At 43.8% G+C, this 22,561-nt stretch overlaps 1 protein-coding gene and 1 long non-coding RNA gene across 10 annotated transcripts in view; one reads left to right on the top strand and one right to left on the bottom strand.

The window, feature by feature from the left end:
- The window catches only part of PTPN11 (protein tyrosine phosphatase non-receptor type 11), a 116,441-nt gene that overhangs the window by 47,193 nt on the left and 46,687 nt on the right, over positions 1-22,561 (bottom strand). For all 9 annotated transcript variants that reach the window (XR_013400598.1, XR_013400600.1, XR_013400599.1 and 6 more), the window contains 3 exon segments: positions 6,810-6,906; positions 2,248-2,327; positions 1,963-2,121 (listed from right to left, as the gene is read on the bottom strand). Coding sequence is in view for 3 of the 9 variants with exons in the window: in NM_001261109.1 (NP_001248038.1) it covers positions 1,963-2,121; positions 2,248-2,327; positions 6,810-6,906 (336 nt within the window). In the remaining 6 variants the exon portion in view is untranslated.
- Positions 8,261-12,598, top strand: LOC144333078 (uncharacterized). The gene is made up of 3 exons (XR_013401430.1): positions 8,261-8,894; positions 9,208-11,225; positions 12,075-12,598. It is a non-coding gene; the product is annotated as an uncharacterized LOC144333078 (long non-coding RNA).

Genomic DNA, 22,561 nt, shown 5'->3' with positions numbered 1-22,561 from the left:
TCTGCGCACTGGGGGGATACTGAGAGTAGGTTGTCAGAAAGGTCTGTGGAGAGAATCAACGCCCATCATGTCATCCTCCTGGCACCACCAAAGTAAAGAGGAAGAATGAGACAGGGAGCAGAGACTAGGACATGGTGGTGAGGGGTGGGGCAGGGTGATTTGGCCCTAATGCCTGTCTATCCAGGAGAGCTTCTGAAAGGGACTGATACTGACTCCTCTAAAGCAACACAAGACCCCTCTCTTCACAATCTTCATGTCTTCTGAGAACAGGTGAACATCCTACAGCTATAATCAGGCAAAAAGGAGGATGAAGGGCTTCATTCTTCCTATCCACATTTAGGGCAAAAAACACTTGCCTGAAGCAGAAACTACAAAGATGTTTTAATCAGTCTATTATTTCAAGAACACTGCAGGCAGTTGCTGAAGGAAACCTTTGTTTCACGATGGCCAGATCTGGCCTCAAAAGTATTCAGAAGTATACCAACTAGGAGTACAACAATGAAAGTCTTATGAAAATCACACTGCCCTTCACGTCCAATATGAAAATTACAGTAGGAAGGCTCAACTCCAAAGTTCTCCATCTGCCTTAGGTTTAATTTATAGGTATGACTGCTACATTCCACACAAAATCTTAAATAAACCAATTAAAGGATATCTAAAAAAGAACTTTCACCAGAACACAAACAAAAACACAGAACTTTTCCATATTTTAAAAAAAAACCATCATGGTGGGCTCACTTCGAGATAACACAGAGGGCTGTCACTCGATAAGATTTGTCTGCTTTTCTGTAGGTGTGGGATGCTACAATTTATTTTTTTAATCTGAAGTGTCTTGAAGAGTATGGAGTAATGCGTCCTAGGCAGGTGCTGCTGGTGGGAGTGAGCACTGGGGCAGCCATTTGGGAGGACAGTTAGGCAGAGTTAATTAAAATGGACAACATGGCCAGGCATAGTGGCTCACGCCTGTAATCCCAGCACTTTGGGAGGTCGAGGCAGGAGGATCACCTAAGGTCAGGGGTTCCGAGACCAGCCTGGCCAACACGGCGAAACCCCGTCTCTACTAAAAATACAAAAATTAGCCAGGCTTGGTGGCACGCACCTGTAGTCCCAGCTACCTGGGAGGCTGAGGCAACCAGAATCATTTGAACTGGGAGGTAGAGGCTGCAGTGAGCTGAGATCGTGCCACTGCACTCCGGCCTGGGCAACAGACCGAGATCCTCTCTCTAAAAACAAAAAACAACAACAGAAATACTCCATACGTTCAAAAGGTAAGGAAAATGCTACACATGTTAACAGGAAAGATATAGATGATATTAACACTTCTAGAGATGAAAAATACAATGTCTGTGGTGAAAAATACTCTGGATAGGATTAAGAGCAGATGACATACTGCAGAAGATTAACTTAGAGACATAGCAAAAGAAGCTATTCAAAATGAAACATCGGGGGAAGAAACTGAATAAAATAAACCAAGTGTCAGTGGGCTACAAGACAACTTCAAGTAGCCTAATACATGTATGACTTGTGTCCTAGGACAAGGTTGGACAGGGTACTTTTTTTTTTTTTTTTTAGAGATGCGGTCTTACTACATTGCCCAGGCTGCTCTCAAACTCCGGACCTCAAGTGATCCACCCGCCTCGACACCCCACAGTGCTGGGACTATAGGCATTAGCCACCATGCCCAGCCCAGGGTATGTATCTGAAGAAACTAAGACTGAACATTATCCAAATTTAAGGAAAACTACAAATCCGTGGAGCCAAGAAGCTTAACAAACCCCAAGCAGAAGAAACATAAAGAAAACTACACCAAGGAATAACATAATCAAATTTCTCCTAGTCCCTTTTTTTCAGAGAATCAGTTAGAGTAAGCTTAATTCATTTATTCAATTCCTAAACATGGCCAGTCTGACACATGTGATACTTTAAAAACAGTTTAGCAGAAAAGAAGTTTCTGTGATTTACCTTTCCTCTCTCCACTTCTTTCGTTGTCATGACAATCACTCGGGAGTTTTCTTGGAACACCATCCGCCAAAAGTCGTTCACTGTGTTCTGCAGGCAGCCTTGTGTGGCAATGTAACTCTTTTTGGGCTTTGAATTGTTGCACTTGGTTTCAAATTCAGGCTAGAAATTTAGGAAGAAAATTCTTCAAACATCTTAAAGTTGCTTTCAGGACATGAGGAAGGATTTAAAATACAAAAACAGGCTAGCAATGTATGGTCAGAAAACACTGTGAAAAGCAAAGCTTACCATGATGATATTTGCATTGATGTAATCTGAAACAGGCTCATTGGGATCACCATCATGTAGGACAACCCTGGTATGATCAACTAGAAGAAAAAGAGACCACAGTCATGCAAGTCCTCGGACTGCTTCAGGAAAAACCAGTTCAAATCAGTTAATCCCCAGCCTAGTCCAAGTTTTGTCCATTTAATGATTAAAAAAAAAAGAAAAATTAAAGCCCAGGTAAGCACGACAGTAACATAAACACTGCCTGATGCCTCTCATAATGCTATCTTCACAATTTCCTAGTTTTGATCATATGCTATGGGTATATAGGATGTTATCACTGGGTATATGGGAAGCTGAGAGAAGGTACAAGAAAACTCTCTCTGCTATTTGTGTAACTTCTTATGAGTTCCAAAATTGTTTCAAACCAAGAAATTTTGGACTGGGCACAGTAGCTCAGGCCTGTAATTTCAGCATTTTGGGAGGCCAAGGCAGGTGGATCATATGAGGTCAGGAGTTCGAGACCAGCCTGGCCAACATGTCGAAACCCTGTCTCTATTAAAAATGAAAAAATTAGCCAGGCATGTTGGTGCACATCTGTAATCCTAGCTACTCGGGAGTCTAAGGAGCAAAATCGCTTGAACCCGAGAGGCGGACATTGCAGTGAGCAGAGATCACACCACTGCACTCCAGCCTGGACGACAGAGTGAGACTCGGTCTCAAAAAAAAAAAAGAAAAGGGGAGGGGGAGTTTTAAAAAAAAGAAGACTGAAGTATAGATATATGACATGATGTCTGAGATGTGCTTCAACATAATTCAAGGAGAGAGAAGATATGGATCAGAGTATAGATGAAACCGAGACTGTGCATGAGTTGATAATTGTTGAAGCTGGGTGATGGGCACATGGGGTTCTATCTGCTCTTGAATATATTTGAAAACTTCCATAATAAAGAGGGTTTTTGTTGTTGTTGTTGTTGTTTCTAATTTCTTTTTTGAGACAGGGTTTTCCTCTGTCACCCAGGCTGGAGTGCAACAGCACTATCTCAGCTCTCTGCAACCTCTGCCTCCTGGGCTCAAGCAATTCTTGTGCCTTAGCCTCCTGAGTAACTGGGATTACAGGTGCGTGCCACCACACCTGGCCAATTTTTGTATTTTTAGTAGAGATGGAGCTTCGCCATGTTGGCCAGGCTGGTCTTGAACTCCTGACCTCAGGTGATCTGCCCACCTTGGCCTCCCAAAGTGCTGGGATTACACGTGTGAGCCACTGCACCCAGCCAGGTATCTTTTAGTGAAGCATAATGTAGTGGACTATCACAAGGCTCCGATAGTATCAACTGTCCAAATTGTGTACAAAAATCCATTATTGGTATAAAAATCTGAGTGCTCTACCTACACGACATATTTTGCAATGGGAATTAGTAAGACAGTCATGTGTCTTAAAAGAAGAATGTCCTTTCTGCTTCAGACTCCTCATCTTTAAGGAAATGAGATGTTCATCAGAGGAAACATCTAAACAAGACCTTTAAGGGAGGGCAAAGCAATGTTCTATTTAGATACTGCATACCATTGGTCCCTTCACTTTCCCATACACTTTATACCATATAAATACCACTAGACCCCTGAGCAGACGTCAAAACTTAGACATAGAAAGGACAAGGTAGCCAGGCACGGTGGTCCACACCTGTAATCCCGGCACTTTAAGAGGCCAAGGCAGGAGGATAGTTTGGGCCCAGGAGGTCAAGACCAGCCTGGGCAACATAGTGAAACTCTATTTCTAAAAATTGAAAAAATAAATTCCAAAAAAAAAGGATAAGGCTTCCTCAAGGTCACTAGTACCATGCTGCAGCTCAAACTGCTTCTGTGCAAATTCCTCACTGCCTTTTCTCAGTATTACGAATGCCTCCACTTTCCCCCATCCTCACATACACACATTACAATATCCATGTAGATATGATATACATATATACCATGTATATGTACATATGCATGCAGAAAGAGAACAACTATATTTCATGCATAGACACACACAAAGGACGGTTTACAAGATTTGACAAAATGGTTCTGACCTGATAAGACATGAGAGCAATGCTCTCGAAATTTGATCATGGCTCCCAATCACACAGTTTTTCAATGCTGAAATATATACACATATGCACTATATGCAAGCAAGCCTTATTTGTAAGTTGGATAAATACAGTATGCATAGCCAGGTACAGTCGCTCATGCCTGTAATCCCAGCACTTTGGGAAGCCAAAGCAGGAGGATTGCTTGAGCCTAGGAGTTCCAGATCAGCCTGGGCAATACAGTGAGACCCCCATCTCTATATACAATCAATCAATCAATAAAACATTATGCACTCACTGCAATCAATGTAGGCCTCAGATAAATTTTTCTTTTCCATTTTTTTTTTAGGGAAAGGATATAAATAAAGAGAAGTTGTAAATGTTCCTTCCTTTCTCCTCAGTGCACTGCCTTGCACAGCACATCAATGGAGAACCCCCTGCATTAGAGTGTGATGCTAAGAACAGTGACTTTGGGGGCTCTAGTGCCAGTTCTCCCGCCCACTCCCCTTCACTTATAACCTGCTAAAATGGTCTAGGAAACTAGGATACTAAGAATGCCTCCTTCCTGTGCATGTGATATGGATTAAGTGAGATAAAAATGCAAAAGTTCAGCATAGAGTTAGACCTCAGGAGAGAGGAACTGTGACTGGTTTAGTGCAGTTTCTGAGATCCTCATGCAAGGCCTACATCCTTCCAGGGCTTTTTCCCTCCTGGTTCAACTTGGGCTTTGCCTGGTGGCATTTGGGTGTTACAGAAGGTACAGCCGGGCACAGTGGCTCACACCTGTAATCCCAACAATTTGGGAGGCCAATGAAGGCAGATCGTTTGAGCCCAGGAATTCGAGACCAGCCTGGACAACATAACGAAACCCTGTCTCTACAAAAAAAAATTACAAAAAATATGTACATATACATGGTATATATGTATATCATATCTACATGGATATTGTAGAGTGCAGTAGCTGGGCATGGTAGCACGTGCCTCTAATCCCAGCTACATTGGAGGCTGCAGTAGGAAGGACCACTCGTGCATGGGAGGTTGAGGCTGCAGTGATCCATGATCATACCACTTCACTCCAGTCTGGGCAACAGAGTAAGACCCTGTCTCAAAAATAAATAAATAAATAAGTAGAAAAAAAAAGAAGGTCTACATCCTTCCAGGCCTTTTTTCCTCATGATTCAACTTGGGTTTTGCCAGGTGGCATTTGGGTGTTACAGAAGGTACAGCCAGGCACAATGGCTTACGCTGGTAATCCCAACAGTTTGGGAGGCTGAGGCAGGAGGACCACTTGAACCCAGGAGTTCAAGACCAGCTTGGGCAACATAGGGAGACCCTGCTCTGCTAAAAAATTTATTATTTTTTTAAATTATTTTTTGTTTTGAGACAGAGTCTCACTCTGTCGCCCAGCCTGGAGTGCAGTGGTGCTCACTGCACCTCCAGCTCACTGCAACCTCTGCGTCCCAGGTTCAAGTGATTCTCCTGCCTCAGCCTCAGTCTCCCAGGTAGCTAGGATTACAGGCATCCACCACCACGCTGGCTAATTTTTGCAATTTTTAGTAGAGATGGGGTTTTACCATGTCGGCCAGGCTACTCTCAAACTCCTAAACACAGGTGATCCACCCACCTCCGCCTCCCAAAGTGCTGGGATTACAGGCGTGAGCCACTGTACCCGGCCTACAAAGAAAAATTGTAAAATCAGCCGGGTTTTTTTTGAGACAGAGTTTTACTCTTATCGCCCAGGCTGGAGTGCAATGGCGCGATCTCGGCTCACTGCAACCTCCGTCTCCTGGGTTCAACCAATTTCCCACCTCAGCCTCCCGAGTAGCTGGGATTACAGGCACCCACCACCACACCCGGCTAATTTTTCTATTTTTAGTAGAGACAGGGTTTCACCATGTTGGCCAGGTTGGTCTTGAACTCCTGATCAGAGGTGATCTGCCTGCCTTGGCCTCCCAAAGTGCTGGGATTACAGGAGTGAGCCACCACGCCCGGCCCACGAAGTCTTCTTCTGAGCAAAGTTTAGGTATATACCCTTTCTCCAGTAACTTGAGCTCAGGGGATCAGCAAGCAGAACGGTTCTAAGAGCCCTCAGGAGGTATTTGTCTGTTTCCCACATAAGGGAACTGAGTCCCAGAAAGGAGACAGGCCTTACCCAGGACTCACAGGCCCAGTGAGGAGGAGTCAAGACACAAATCTGGCACCCTGAGGTCCCTGACACTGAGAGATCTCAAGCCTTGAGATGATCTATCTTGGGCAGACAGAAAATTAATTAACAGAAGGAACCAATCGCAGACAAAGCCACCTAGTGGCAACTTTACTCAGTAATCAGCATCACAGGAGCTCAGTGAATGAAGCCATCAACCCCCACCATGGTTGACTATTTTGGAAACTGCTTGCAATTAAAGAAGCTAAGGTCTCAGATGTGCTAACAAGAGCACATGACCCTGAGGAAAAGTACAGAGGTGCTAGGAATCAAAATCTCTAAGAGTGACTATTACTGAGAGGAATATTGATACTTACAGGGCAGGATGTTTTTATATCTATTTTTGTTTTTGTTTTCTTGCCTTTGACCCTCTTTTCGGCTGTACAGAAGTTTGCACTCCTGTTGTTGTAGTGTCTGGAAAGAAAGAAAAGTCAATATTATCACGTGTCAAAGAGTCACAGTAAAAGAAAAAAGTCTGGCTCAGCATTCTTTCTTTAAGGAATTCATTCTAGGAAATGTTCACAGTTGTATGCAATAGCTACAAGAATGTTCAACTGAGTCGGGCACGGTGGCTCACACCTGTAATCCCCACACTTTGGGAGGCTGAGGTGGGCAGATCACTTCAGGCCAGGAGTTTGAAACCAGCCTGGCCCACATGGTAAAAACCACATCTCCACCAAAAATACAAAAATTAGCCAGGCATGGGCACCTGTAATCCCAACTACATGGGAGGGTGACACAGGAATCACTTGAGCAGAGATCATGCCACTGCACTCCAGCCTGGGCGACAGAGCAAGACTCTTATCTCAAAAAAAAAAAAAAAAAAAGGTTCATCTGAACGCTGCAACAACAGTGGAGAAATGCTGAAAATAATATAAATGTCTAACAGGAGACAACCGCCTAAATAAAACCATTGTTCATTCACACAAAAGAATGTTCTATGTCCATTTAAAAAGATGTACTAGGAAAATAACACCTTGGAAAAATGATCAAAGTGAAAAGAAAGTCAAACCTTCAAAATAGTATATGATGTAATCATATGCTTGCATTCACCTATGTACAAAAGAAATGGCATAAGGACGCCGTGATGTGCATCTGTAGTCCCAGCTACTCGGGAGGCTGAGGCTGGAGGATCGCTTGAGCCCAGAAGTTCAAGACCAGCCTGGGCAACAAAATGAGATGCTATCTCAAAAAGAAAAACAATTTTTTAATTTTTTTTCCTTAAAAAAAAAGGCAGAAGGCCAGGTGCAGTGGCTCACACCTGTAATCCTAGTACTTTGGGAGGCCAAGGCGGGAGCATCACCTGAGGTCAGGAGTTCAAAACCAGCCTGGCCAACATGACGAAACCCCATCTCCACTAAAAATACAAAAATTAGCCAGGCGTGATGGCACACCCCTGTAATCCCAGGTACTCGGGAGGCTGAGGCATGAGAATCGCTTGAACCCAGGAGGCAGAGGTTGCAGAGAGCCGAGATCACGTCCCTGCACTCCAGCCTGGGTAACAGAGGGGGACTCCATCTCAGGAAAAAAAAAAAAAAAAAAAAAAAGTGGGAGAAGAACCAAATAGGTAATGGTGATTTCTTTTCCCCCAAGGTAGCAGGATTATGAAGTCCTTTTCTTGTTTTTTTTCCCACTGTGTTCTCCCTTAAATTTTCTACAATGAAAAAATAGAATATTTATAAGAAGAAAAATCTTTAAAAATAACAATTATAAAGAATGAAACCCAGCAAGGATTGGCGTAGCATATACAAATAACAGCTGTGATCTATATTCTTTTTTTCTTCTTTTTTTGTTTTAAATAAGACAATCTCTCTTTCTTTCTTTCTTTCTTTCTGTTTATTGTATGATGGAGCCACTGCACTCCAGCCTGTGTGGCAAAACAAGATCCTGTCTCAAAAAAAAAAGTCAATTTCAAGGGCTAATCAGTTTACAAAAAGCCTAGTGTTTAATGGGAAATCACAAATAGGCAAATCAAGAAAGTAAAAGGTAGGCTAAGAAAAGAAAATTTATATATAAAATGCCAAAACGGCTACCCTTAAAAGAGTCCTACAAGGAAAAACAGAGTCATATTTCACAAACAGCAGCCCTGTTTTATTTCCATTTCATTTATCTGAATTTCACAAATAAGTATAAAAGTCTGGACTTTAAATTGGTATTTGACTCTCAGTTTCAAAATGCAACCTTCAGCCTGGACATAAGCTCATCACAAAAGCGTTTAATTAGCTGAAACCTGGACAAAAATAAAACCTAATGTAGGCAGAACTGTGACAAGAAATCAGTCATTTGATTTTTTTTTAATGAGCTCAGGGGTAAGGAGTCAAAGCAGTTTGCCCTCTCTGGGCAAGCATTTCTTTGGACTGTGAGCCAGTCTTACCAAGCAATACTGCTGTGTTAGGAAGAAAGTTTTTTTTTTTTTTTTTTTTGAGACGGAGTCTGGCTCTGTCGCCCGGGCTGGAGTGCAGTGGCCGGATCTCAGCTCACTGCAAGCTCCGCCCCCCGGGTTTACGCCATTCTCCTGCCTCAGCCTCCCGAGTAGCTGGGACTACAGGCGCCCGCCGCCTCGCCCGGCTAGTTTTTTGTATTTTTTAGTAGAGACGGGGTTTCACCGTGTTCGCCAGGATGGTCTCGATCTCCTGACCTAGTGATCCGCCCGTCTCGGCCTCCCAAAGTGCTGGGATTACAGGCTTGAGCCACCGCGCCCGGCCAGGAAGAAAGTTTAACCTTGATTTTTAGACAGGTTATTAAGGTGAGGTTCAAAAAGAAATTCAAACACTGAACTGAATCAGTCACTTCAACTAAATGAAGTGAAATGACATCAACAAAAAATACAATACCGGGGGAGGGAGACTGGGACTAATTAGCAGCTTGATTTAAAACAAACTTGGCAGGAAAGCATTCAGGTCTTCATTTATGAACCCAACTTCACATGACACTTCACTGAGGTGGGGGGGTGGCAGGGTGCACGTGGCCAAAGCAATCACTATGCAAGGTGAATTTCCTCCAGTTCCTGTTTAATTACCCTTCAACTTCTGCCTCCACTTTCAAGATCAAGTCCAAGCTGTTCAGGATGATGCACGAAGCCTTCTAATCTCTGAGCTAATCAGGGCCTGCCTCTTAAGTTCCCTTCTGTTTTGCCAAGCTACTTTGCCTGTCTGTGCCTCAGTTTCCTCCAGTGTGAAATGAGCGCAATCCTTTCCATCCCAAAGGGCTGGGGTGAGGGTCAAATGAGATGCATGTACATCACTATACCGTGTGTGAAATACAACAAAGCAAGTACATAGATACTGGCTCTTGCTATGAAATCAATATTGCTACATGAACTCTACACTGGCTACTCCACATGTGGTCTGTAGACCAGCAGCATTAGCACCACCTGGGAGCTAGTTAGAAACCCAGGCCCAGGTCCTACCCAGACTTAATCAAAATATGTATTTTTGCTTGAGGACAGGAGGTCAAGAACAGCCTGGGCAATATGGTGAGAGCTGGCCTGTACAAAAAATTTAAAGATTAGCCAGGCATAGTGGCATGCACCTGTAGTCCCAGCTACTCAAGAGTCTGAGGTAGGAGGATTACTTGAGCCCAGAAGGTCAAGGCTGCAGGGAGCCGTGACTGCAGCACTGCAGGCCAGCCTAGGCAACAAAGCAAGAATCTGTTCCAAAAAAAAAAGGCATCTTCAAGATGCTTTGGCATCTCTGCATACCACCTCTTACACTATTTGTTTCCTTTAACTGACCTCCACTTTTTCTCCTTCACAAAATATATTTCAAAAAGAAACTGCCTCAGCCAGGCCCGGTAGCTCACACCTATAATCCCAGAGCACTTTGGGAGGCCAAGGCAGGCGGATCACCTGAGGTCAGGAGTTCGAAACCAGCCCAGCCAACATGGCGAAACCTAGTCTCTACTAAAAACACAAAAATTAGCCGGGAGTGGGGGTGGGCTCCTGTAATCTCAGCTACTTGGGAGGCTGAGGCAGGAGAATCACTTAAACCCAGGAAGCAGAGGTTGCAGCGAGCCGAGATTGTGCCACTGTACTCTAGCCTAGGTGACAGAGCGAGATCCTGTCTCCAAAAAAAAAAAAAAGAAAAAAGAAATTGCTCTTACTTGCACATATTTTTTTAAAAATTTCACTCTATATATATAGAAGGTAAGCAGAAAAGGGAATGTAACAAAAATGAAATATTACCAAATTCTACTTAGATACTGGGGCATTCCTGAGGCTTTGTTAAAAGAAAAAAAAAAGACATAGGCAAACGTTAGAGGTAGATGTTAAAGACTTACTACTACCATATGGAGACCTTCTTCAGGCTTCATCTAAGGACCAGATAAGGATGAAAAAGAGAAAGCCTTTCTCGTTTGCTAATTTATCTTACCTACTGTGATGGGGTAACACCAAGAATCATCTCACAACACAAATGGAACACTTTGCCAGACTAAATTCAGAGTTCCAGACCAGGGAAATCCTCATCAATATTCATTTTGGCTGGGCCACCCATCATCAGGTCTGCCAGAGGCTTCCCTTATTCCTTTTTTTTCCTTGAGACAGGGTCATGCTCTGTCGCCCAGGCTGGAATGCAGTGATGCAATCACAGCTCACTGTAACCTCATACTCCTGGGTTCAAGTGATCCTCACACCTCAGTCTCTTGAGTAGCTGGGTCTTCAGGCACACACCACCACACCTGGCTAATTATTTTACTTTTTGGAAATACAGGATCTCACTATGTTGCCCAGGCTGGTCTCACACTCGAGGACTCCAGCCCTCCTCTGGCCTCAGCCTCCCAAAGCACTGAGATTACAGGCGTGAGCCACTGCGCCTGTCCTGCGCTTTCCTTATCGTGCAGTAAGTTCCCAATCACCTCTTCCAGGCAGACTTGGGGTTTGAACAGTGCACAGTCAAGATGGCTGCTGGGTCCAGAGACTTCCACAGAGGACAGGACAGGCGCCGCTGCATCCCAGGCACAGGTGGGTGCTAATTGCCAGCAGCTGACAGCTGTCACAGATTGATAGTAGCTAACGGCGCATCTCTCTCCCAGCTCCTTCCCTAGTGCACCCATTAGCCCAGCCTCATCTGCACCTGGGGCTCAAGTTGCCTAAACATATTTCATTTCCCATAGCAGAAGATGCCATCCATCTAGAGATTGCAAATACAAACAACTCAGAAGTTGTGACTTTCCATGCTCTGCTCACAGAGGCTCCCAAATGCCATCTGCTAAGGGCGCTTCCTCCCCAGTACCAGGCTTATGGCTCTAAGCTCCAGAAGAATATCAAATAAACCCTGCTCTCCAGGAGAATACATTCCTGTCAGGGTTTATCTTCCACAAGCTCCCTCCCACCAGTAGTCCCCGGGGCACAAAAGCTACTAATGACCTGTCAAGCTGAATGTCACCGCATCTCCATCCTTCTCCACTGGCCTTGGCAGGGATGCTAATGAGGAGACTTAGGGCAGGCAGCAAAAAGGACAATGTAAAGCAGGGACACAGGCTGCCAGACACCCCATTTTCCCAAATAATACATCCAAAGGGTTTGCACCAAACTGTGAACTCTCAAAAAGGACCAGAGGCTAGTTATAGTCACCTGACTGCAGGAGTCTAAACAGATCAAGAGCCAAAGTGCATAAAACTATTAAATCTAATGATACGGTTTGGATGTCTGTCCCCTCCAAATCTCATGTTGAAATGTGATCTCCAGTGTTGGAGATGGGGCCTAAAGGAAGGTAGTGGATCCTTCATGAATGTTTTGGTGCCAGTGAGTGAGTTCTTGCTCTAAGTTCACATGCAATCTGGTTGTTTAAAAGAGTGTGGTGGCCGCGCACAGTGGCTCACGCCTGTAATCCCAGCACTTTGGGAGGCCGAGGTGGGCGGATTACTTGAGATCAGGAGTCCAAGACCAGCCTGGCCAACATGGTGAAACCCTGTCTGTACTAAAAATACAAAAATCTGCTGGGCATTGTGATGCGCGCCTGTAGTCCCAGCTACTCAGGAGGCTGAGGCAGGAGAATTACTTGAACCTGGGAGGCAGAGGCTGCAGTGAGCTGAGATCACGTCACTGCACTCCAACCTGGGCAAAAGAGTGAGACACTGTCTCAAATTAAAAAAAAAAAAAAAAAAAGGCTGGACGCGGTGGCTCAAGCCTGTAATCCCAACACTTTGGGAGGCCAAGACGAGCAGATCACGAGGTCAGGAGATCAAGACCATCCTGGCTAACACGGTTAAAACGCTTCTCTACTAAAAAATATAAAAAACTAGCCGGGCAAGGTGGCGGACGCCTGTAGTCTCAGCTACTCGGGAGGCTGAGGCAGGAAAATGGCGTAAACCCGGGAGGCGGAGCTTGCAGTGAGCTGAGATCCGGCCACTGCACTCCAGCCTGGGCGACAGAGCCAGACTGTGTCTCAAAAAGAAAAAGAAAAAAAGAGTGTGACACCCACCCCACCCTCGCCACCGCTCCGGCCATGTGATCGTCTGCTCTCCCTTTGCCTTCCTCTATGACAGGAAGTTTCCTGAGACCCTCACCAGAAGCAGATGCTGGAGTCATGCTTGTACAGCCTGTAGAACCATAAGCCAATTAAACTTCTTGTCTTTATAAATTACCTAGCCTCAGATATTCCTTTAGAGCAGTGCAAAACGGCCTAACACACCTAATAAACTGTTAAAACGTATCCACAGAAAGTCAATGTCCTAATCCATGTTGTACAAGTGAGTGCCCAACAGCACTACTGACTCTGGAGGAGGTAAGTTTTCATTGTCTCCCTTATGTAAATGTAAGACCATCCCTTACATTTGTGGCCACTGAGCATTCTTGCTCCCCAGCCCAGACCCCTGCCAACCTAAATGCCAGGAGTAGCAACCCAGTGACTGCAATAACCAAAATAGAGCCCAGAGGCTTCCAAAGCCCTTGGATTGAAAACCACTGGACCTGGCTCTTGACTAGAATTTCAAGAATGAAAGTGGAGGAAAAGGACCAAGGAGAGAGGCAGACAGAAAACAAACTGGCTGAGTCAGGCATCCCCAGGCACCATGACGATGCCCTAATGACCATTTCGCCTGTACTGCTCTGAGCAACAGAGCCAAATACCTAGGGAAGAAAAATAATGACACTCACATTATGGCCAGACCAACCTGTATGGTTACTTTACTTACTTTTTTTCTTTCTTAAATATTTTATATTTTTAATTATTGGCCCACCAAGTAGAGAGATTACTTTTTAAAACAAAGATACGGCCAGAGGCCATGGCTCACGCCTGTAATCCTAACACTTTGGGAGGCTGAGGCAGGCGGATCACCTGAGGTCAGGAGTTTGAGACCAGCCTGGCCAACATGGTGAAACCCCATCTCTACTAAAAATACAAAAATTAGCTGGGTGTGGTGGCGCACACCTGGAATGCCAGCTACTTGGGAGGCTGAAGCAGGATAATCCTTTGAGGCCAGGAGTTCAAAACCAGCCTGGGCGACATAGTGAGACCCCCATCTCTGCAAAAATTGAAAAATTTGCCAGGCATGGTGGCACATGCCTGTAGTCCCAGCTACTCTGGAGGCTGACGCAGGACGATCCCTTGAACCCAAGAGTTCAAGGCTGTAGTGAGCTGATTGTGCTACTGCACTCAAGCCTGGGAGACAGAGCAAGACCCTATCTCAAAAATGAATAAATAAATAAAAAGGCATGGTCCTTGGAGGAAAACAGGTCTGACACATGAAACAGCAGCAAATAGTACAAGGCAAATCTATAACTGTGTGATTTTTAATTATGCACTGTGGAATTTAAGGAATGAGATCCATGAAATTAACTGAAGAAGGTTTCTGGGAGGAGCTGAAGCTGAAAACAGGTAAAAAATTTAGATGGGTATAGGCAAGAAAGGGAAGCAACCTGGCAAGTTGGGGGTGGGGGGGCGAGTGCAAAGGTGGCATGAAGCCAGCGAGCACGCGGGAGAGTGAAGGAGACCAGGCAGCAAGTCTGGAAGCTGTGAACTAGGAAGTAGGGGGAAAGGAGAAGAGATGGCAAGAGTGAGAAAAACAGTGGGGGCCTTAAGAACTGGGCAGGAGAATCTCAATGGCTGAGTGAAAGAAAGCATGGCATGGTAGACATGGAGTCAGAAGTCCTCAGGTTCAAACCTCAGCCAACCATTTGCCAATCACATCCCTGGGGGCAACTTTCTCACTTCTGGAAGTCACTTTCTTCATCTTCAAAACAAAATAGGTGACCAGGCATAGAGGCTCACACATGTAATCTCAGCACTTTGGGAGACTAAGGTGGGCAGACTGTTTGAGCCTAGGAGTTCAAGACCAGCCTGGGCAACATGGTGAAACCCCGTCCCTACTAAAAATAGAAAAAATTAGCCAGGCGTGTTGGCGCGCACCAGTAGTCCTAGCTATTTGGGAGTCTGAGGTGGGAGGGTCACCTGAGCCCAGGAAGTTGTGAGCCAAGATCATGCCACTGCACTCTGGCCCAGGCAACAGAGTGAGACTCTACCACAAAAACAACGACATAAAAAAAGCCATGGGGGACGTGGGGAGATAAGGAACAAAAGAGAAAGAAATACTCCAACAGATAGAAAGGAATTTCTCCAGAATATAACATTTAGCTTATGGAATAAAACCTCTAACTACTGAAATGTTCTAACCACAGGAAGGTAGGAGCTCCTCTATTAAGTCTGGGAACTCAGGCGTAGATAGAAAACCCTAGTTAAAGGGCAAGCCTGCCACCCTGGAGCATTTTTAAGCATGAGGTTGGAGCCCTGCTTGAGGGTTTTGTTCCCTGCGGTGTTGCTTAGTCACCAATGGGAAGATTTCCACTAGAGATCACCGACAAGAATTATTATTCTAGGCACAGCTCTGGGGTGCAGTTAAAGTCCTGTTTCCATAAAACCTAACCATCTCAAAGTAGAATTTATAGCTCCCCTAAGCAGGATGTAATCACTTTAAAGAAATCAAACTGGACTGTGGATGTGAAGACACACTAGCTTCTCCTGGAGAACATCAGTTAGCAGAGCGGCTGGTGGAATCCGGGACATCTATGAAGCTGTCAGTGAAATGACCACAATGCTAGTGCAAGCTGAAAACAGCTTTGGACCACCACAGAGAAGACAGGCTAGCATGACAGCAGGCTGGGCTTTAAAACAAGAAATAAATGAATTACTAAGGTAAACAAGTGTTAAAGCCCTAGGAAAAAATAACCCCAGGTAATAAGGTGTTGTATGGGGGTTTCTTGTTTGGGGCTTTTGAGGGGTTTTTTGGTATTGCAGTATTTTTTAAATCTAAAAATGGTTTAAAAACTAAAATCTTTCTGAAATTCAGCACTACCAATTCTTGGGCACGTGGGTACAGGGATCTCAAAGACTAAAACGCACATCCTACATCCATCCACTTGGCTAGCTTAGTTGGTAGAGATGAGACTTAAACTGTGGTTTCACCACACCTCAAACAGGGGCTCCACACGAACACAAATTGTTGGATAACAAAGCAGAACATCTCAAAGCAAAGCCCAGAACATTCCTTCATATGTTGTAAGCATCAGATAGCTATTCTTTGAACAGACACAGAGGGTCTGAGTCCAATACTACTCTCTTGATACAGGAAATAGCTCAGATCCAACATGCCACAGATACTTATTTTGTTCCTACTGTGTGCCAGGCTTTCAGCTGGATTCTGGGGCTACAGGGAACAAAATAGGACTGCCTGTCTTTGTGGGGTCTGTGGACTGATCTGGGTTATTTTCCTAGAAAATATGCACATAGGCCAGGCACAGTGGCACGTGCCTGAAATCCCAGCACTTTGGGAGGCTAAGGCAGGAAGATTGCTTGAGGCCAGGAGTTCAAGACTAGCCTGGCTGCACATGTACCTGGGAACTTAAAATAAAATAAAGACCAGCCTGGGCAACATAGCGAGACACCGTCTCTTAAAAAAAGGTAAAATTTAAAAAAGGAAATTTGCAAATAGCAGACATAGAACAGTAGGATCAAACTGTGCCTCTTTATTGTTCCCTATCAGTTTCATCTGAGCAAAAACCTCTTTTTAATTTTTTTTTTTTTTTTTGAGACGGAGTCTCACTCTGTCGCCCAGGCTGGAGTGCAGTGGCCGGATCTCAGCTCACTGCAAGCTCTGCCTCCCGGGTTTACACCATTCTCCTGCCTCAGCCTCCTGAGTAGCTGGGACTACAGGCGTCTGCCACTTCGCCTGGCTAGTTTTTTGTACTTTTTAGTAGAGAAGGGGTTTCACCGTGTTAGCCAGGATGGTCTCGATCTCCTGACCTCGTGATCCGCCCGTCTCAGCCTCCCAAAGTGCTGGGATTACAGGCATGAGCCACTGCACCCGGCCCGTTTTGTTTTGTTTTGTTTTGTTTTGTTTTTTGGGACAGAGTCTCACTCTGTCGCCCAGGCTGAAATGCAGTAGTGCAATCTCGACCCACTACAAACTCCACCTCCTGGGTCCAAGTGCTTCTACTGCCTCAGCCTCCCGAATAGCTGATATTACAGGTGCTTACCACCACGCCTGGCTAATTTTTATATTTTTAGTAGAGACAGGATTTCACCATGTTGGTAAAACCATTTCACCACCAGGCTGGTCTCGAATTCCTGGCCTCAAGCAATCAGCCTGCATCGGCCTCTCAAATGCTGGGATTACAGGCATGAGCCACCACACCCAGCCATAAAACCTCTCTTTATTCCAACAGACCTTCCTATGTTATCTGCTTCTGTGGACTCATAGCACATTACACCAATACCCACACAAATTATTTATGAACTTCAAGGATGGTAAGTACTATAAAGGAATGGATGTGTTGCTATGCACACACATATAACAGGAAGAATGCCCAAGCATGGGGATGGGAATCAAGGAAGGTTTCTTTGCAAAAATGCCCTTGATGCTGGGGACTGAAGAATGAAGAGATGTTAGCCAAATGAAGAAGTGAGGCAAGAAGAACATTCTAGCACAATCCCAACTGTAATATCATAAAATTCATTGAAGAATCATCTTCCAATTGAATGTCTCACAGGCAACTGAAACTTCAACATATCCAAAATAAAAGCCGATCACCTCCCCCAAAGACCGTTCCTTCCAGTCCTCCATGCCTAAGAAAATGGCAACTCCATCCTACCCAGTTGCTCAAGTCAAAAGTGTTCATCTTATTCTTGACTCAGTTCTGTCATGCTATACGATCTATCAAATCCACCTTCAAATATTGGCAATTCTACCTTCAAAATAGCTCTAGAACCCAACCACCTCTACTGCTGCTGTCCTGAGCCAAGCACCATCACTTTTCTGCTCAGATGATTACAACAGCCTCCTTCCTGGTCTCCCTACCTCCACCTACCCCTCATAGACTGTCCTCCACGCAGCAGCCAGAGTGATCCCCTTGCTTCTGTATTTAAAACTTTTCACAAGCTTTCCATCTTCCTCCAAGTAAAAGCAAAAGGCCTTCTAGTGACCCACAATGCCCTTCATGATGGGACCCATCCACCATTGCTCTACCTCTATCTCCCTCTTGAGAGAGGGTCTCACTGTGTCACCCACGGTGGAGTGCAGTGGCATAATCAGGGCTCACTGCAGCCTCAAACTCCTGGGTTCAAGTGATCCTCCTGCCTCAGCCTCCCTACAGGTGTGCACCACCATGCCCAGCTCTTTTTTTTCTTTTTTTCTTTTTTCTTTTTTTTTTTTTTTTTGTAGATAACCCGAGGTCTGGCTCCGTTGCCCAGGCTGATTTCAAACTCCTCCCACTTCAGCCTCCCAAAATGCTGGGATTGTAGGCATGAGCCACCGCACCTGGCCTTTTCAACTTCTGTCTTGTACATTTCCCATCCACTCCAATTGTACTGGCCCGTGTGCAGATTGTGCAACATGGTAAACAAACCCCCACTTCAGGGCTTTTGCATTTGCTGTTCCCTCTACCTGGAATGTTCTCCCTGAGGTTATATGCATGGTTGACTCCATTATTTCCCTCAGAGCTTTGCTCAAATGCCACTTTATCAAAGAGACCTAAACAGTAAAGGCCTATCAAAACACCCTTTTAATCTTACACTACTTTGTTTTCTCTGTAGCACTTAACACCATCTCACAGATTGAACATTGAACTGTTTCTTTGTTTACTGCCTGTCTCTCCCACTTCACTGTACACTCCATAAAGAGTGATTTGTTCACTGCTCCATCCCCAAAACCTAGAATAGAACCAGACATAGAGTCGGTGTTCAATCAATATTTGCTGAATGAAGCAAGGAATAAGTCACTGCCACCAGCAGTGTCTACAGTTTTTGGTAGATATTTTTGGGACATCTGCCCAACTCGCTACAACCCTCATCACTGAAAACTATTTCTCCCCAAATGTGTCCACAGCAGACACTTTTGTTCTACATGATCATGTCATTGACATTGTTCTTTGGACTAGAGATGGATGGCATCTGAGTCAATGAGAATCTCTGAGACTTTGGTACAAAGACTGAAAGTTGCTAGTTTCAGTATCTGAAAGGGGCTAGAAGTAGGGTTTGTAAGTCAAGAGGCAGAAAAATCTACTGAAGGGAAAAGAATGAAGCAGGTGTATGGAGAGCAGGGATACTGGATACAGAGGGGGGTTAAAGGAGGAAGACAAATGGAAAGAAGAAAGCCCGAGGGACTGTCCATCCACAACCTGGCTCCTGCAGTGCCTTGCAGTCGGTTGCAATGTCCAGTCTCAGCCCACAGTGCCACCTGGCAGCTCAGGCCTATAGGACTCAACAGGGAGCAGTAGGCACAGAGAGAGGGCAAAAACCTTTTCTTTTTTTTTCTTCTTTTTTTTTTTTTTGATACAGAGTTTTGCTCTGTCACCCAGGCTGGAGTGCAGTGACACATCAAACTGGACTGTGGCACAATCTCAGCTTACTGCAACCTCTGCCTCCCAGGTTTAAGCAATTCCCCCTGCCTTAGCCTCCCTAGTAGCTGGTATTACAGGTGGCTGCCACCATGCCCAGTTCATTTTTTGTATTTTTTAGTAGAGATGGGGTTTCGCCATGCTGGCCAGGCTGGTCTTGAACTACTGACCTCAGGTAATCCGCCCGCCTCAGCCTCCCAAATTGCTGGGATTACAGGCATGAGCCACCATGCCTGGCCCAAAAACCTTTTCAATACAACCATGCAAATATGCACTTCACCACAATGCACACGGCCGATTCAAGTGTACAATAACGCATACACTGCAGACACAAAATTGCAGAATTATAACTGGCCTTTTCATTTAGTTAGTGTCAGTCTCATTTGAGCAGAACTTTACTTTATTTCAACAAATCTAAAAATATTATCCATCTCTTTACATTCTTGAGGAGAGATACTGCAGGAAGTGAGAGATATTTACACAGATCACAAATGGACAATCTGTTGGACACAGTGGCATATGTCTGTAATTCCAGCCTCTCAGGAGGATCACTTGAGCCCAGGAGTTCAAGGCTACAGTGCACTATGACAGTGCCTGTAAAGAGACACTGCACTCTAGCCTGGGCAGGATAGTGAGACCCCATCTCTTTAAAAGAACTTAATAATTGGCCAGACATGGTGGCTCATGCCTGTAATCCCAACACTTCGGGAGCCCAAGGCAGCCAGATCACTTGAGATCAGGAGTTTGAGACCAGCCTGGCCAACATGGAGAAATCCCATCCCTACTAAAAATACAAAAAAATTGGCTGGGAGTGGCAGTGCGTGCCTGTAATCCCAGCTACTTGGGTGGCTGAGGCACAAGAATCACTTGAACCTGGGAGGTGGAGGTTGCAGTGAGCTGAGATCACACCTCTGCACTCAAGCCCGGGCGACAGAGTGAGACTCCATCTCAAAAATAATAATAATAATAACTAATAAAAATTAAAATAAAAAAGAAATAGGCAATCTGTAGGGAAAAAAAATCAGAGACTTGGGTTTGCAATGTCTAGATCATATAACATATCCTAGAAGAAAATCATCAACCTGAATTTATTTCAGCAGCAAAGGAAAAAAGAACCAAAGAGCTTCACAAGAGACTTCACATTTTAAAGTGCATCAAAGGCAAAAGTAATGTCTTCTGGATAAAGATACCTGAAATGACATGTAGAATTTTACAGAACACCAGGAGCCGGGCATAGAAACAAATCAGAGTTAAATTACCAATGGCATTGCAATTTAGAGCTCTGGTTTGTTCTAAAGACTATCAGAGCACGCTGTAAGAAGAAAGTGATTCCAAATTTATCATCTTCCAGGAAACAACTAAGGTACAATCACTAAAATGATAATGCTTTGCTATTGTGGATCAACTTTAGCTTCAGAGGATTTAGATTATGAGTATCTGCTTTCAAGTTTCTAATTTTTTCGATAATGGCTTATTCTGTTCTCAGCCTTATTTCCCTGGTTCCAACCTCAAAGAGCAATTTTTTAAAACAGACTGAATTTGAGAAGCAAGTACATAGGAGATCTAGAAAGCAGGCCATCAGCTATTTAGATATAGCTTCAATTTCCATGAAACGTTAATGCCCTAATTTAGTGCACAACAATTTTACCACCTCAGTCTGACGTCTATGGAGAGCCTGTAGAGTATAGATATGCTCTCGTTATTTTCCACTTCCTCCTAAAGTCAACTCAATTTTTCCCTTTTGTTGTTAATAATGTATAAAAGATGACCACAATTTGAGATGTGACAGTGTGAAATCATCAGGTCAGCATTTAGAACCAACCATGTTTTTCCATGGCCAGAAGAGTCAGGCTAAGAGTTCCTTCTAAACTCACATCTTGACCCCACCGATGGAATTTGCAAAAAATACCCCATTGCCACACAAGCCCTTCATGAAAGTCTGACTTTGTTCCTAAGCTTCGTTCTAAGTGACCCTAGTATTAAAGAAGCTCCCATGGTACCAGATAACCTGTAATGTTTTTGTTTTAAAGAAATTAATTTTTACCAGATGTGGTGACTCACACTTTAGGAGGCCAAAGCAGGAGGATCATTTGAGCCCAGGAGTTTGAGACCAGCCTGGGTAACATAGCGAGACCCTCTTTTCTTCTTCTTCTTTTTTTACTTTGTGTGTCTATTATTTTAAATAATTTTAAAATGTTAAAAAATTTATTTTGAAAAATGCTGTAATTTTTAAGTTCACGGTCATTTACACAAATGATCAACTCAGGTATCATTTGTAAAGGAAGTATAAGAGTCTATTGAATCTAGATTACAAAATAGCTCACTATTTTTTACATTTAACCAAAATTTTAATTAAAACAAGTAGTTTGCAAATGTTATACTAAAAAGTTAAAGCATGCTAACCAAAGTCATGTATAATAAAAGTTATAGATGAATAATAACCACCATCTTATAATACAGAACATAAAAAATGTTAATATTACCAGTAGTCAGCAAAAGTAAAACAGGATGCATACACAAGGCTATTCACTGTAATCCTCTTTGGAATATATTTGGCAACTACCCAAATGCCCATCAATAGGTTGAATAAACTATGGTACAACTACACAATGGATTACTATACAGTAAAAAAATGAATGAAGACTATCTCTAGACACTACTATGGAGTGATGTCCAGGATATTTAAAAAAGCAAGGTTAGAAAAAAGTATGTAAAGTTATGCTATTGCTTAAGAAAAAAATGGGATATGGGAATATCTTCTCATATTTTTGAAATGTAATGATAAACCATAACTTTTCATACTATGGCTAAAATGTAGACAGGAAAGGACAAGGATAGAAGGTAGACTTCTTTGAATATACTTTGTTTTTTCAATTTGACTATCAAATCCAGTATTTGTGTAATTATAAATAAAACTTAACAGAAAGAGATTTTTTAAATGAAACAAATAAACTAACCATGTACCCAGTTAGCATACAGCCACACAGACAGAAGGACGATTACAAATGAGTCTAAGGCACAGGAAGTTTTTTTTATATATATTTGTTAAAAACAGAGTCCCTGCTCTGTCACCCTGGAGTACAGTATCACAATCATATCTCATTGCAGCTTCAAACTCCTGGGCTTAAGCCTACTCTCGCCACAGCCTCTCAATAGCTGGGACTACAGGTACGTGCCCCCATGTCTGGTTAATTTTTAATTTTCTTTTGTAGAGACAGGGTCTCACTGTATTGCCCCGGC

The sequence above is a fragment of the Macaca mulatta genome, chromosome 11 (genome assembly GCF_049350105.2).
Source record: "Macaca mulatta isolate MMU2019108-1 chromosome 11, T2T-MMU8v2.0, whole genome shotgun sequence".
Classification (NCBI taxonomy): Eukaryota; Metazoa; Chordata; class Mammalia; order Primates; family Cercopithecidae; genus Macaca; species Macaca mulatta.
This window is presented reverse-complemented; position numbering and strand designations above follow the sequence as displayed.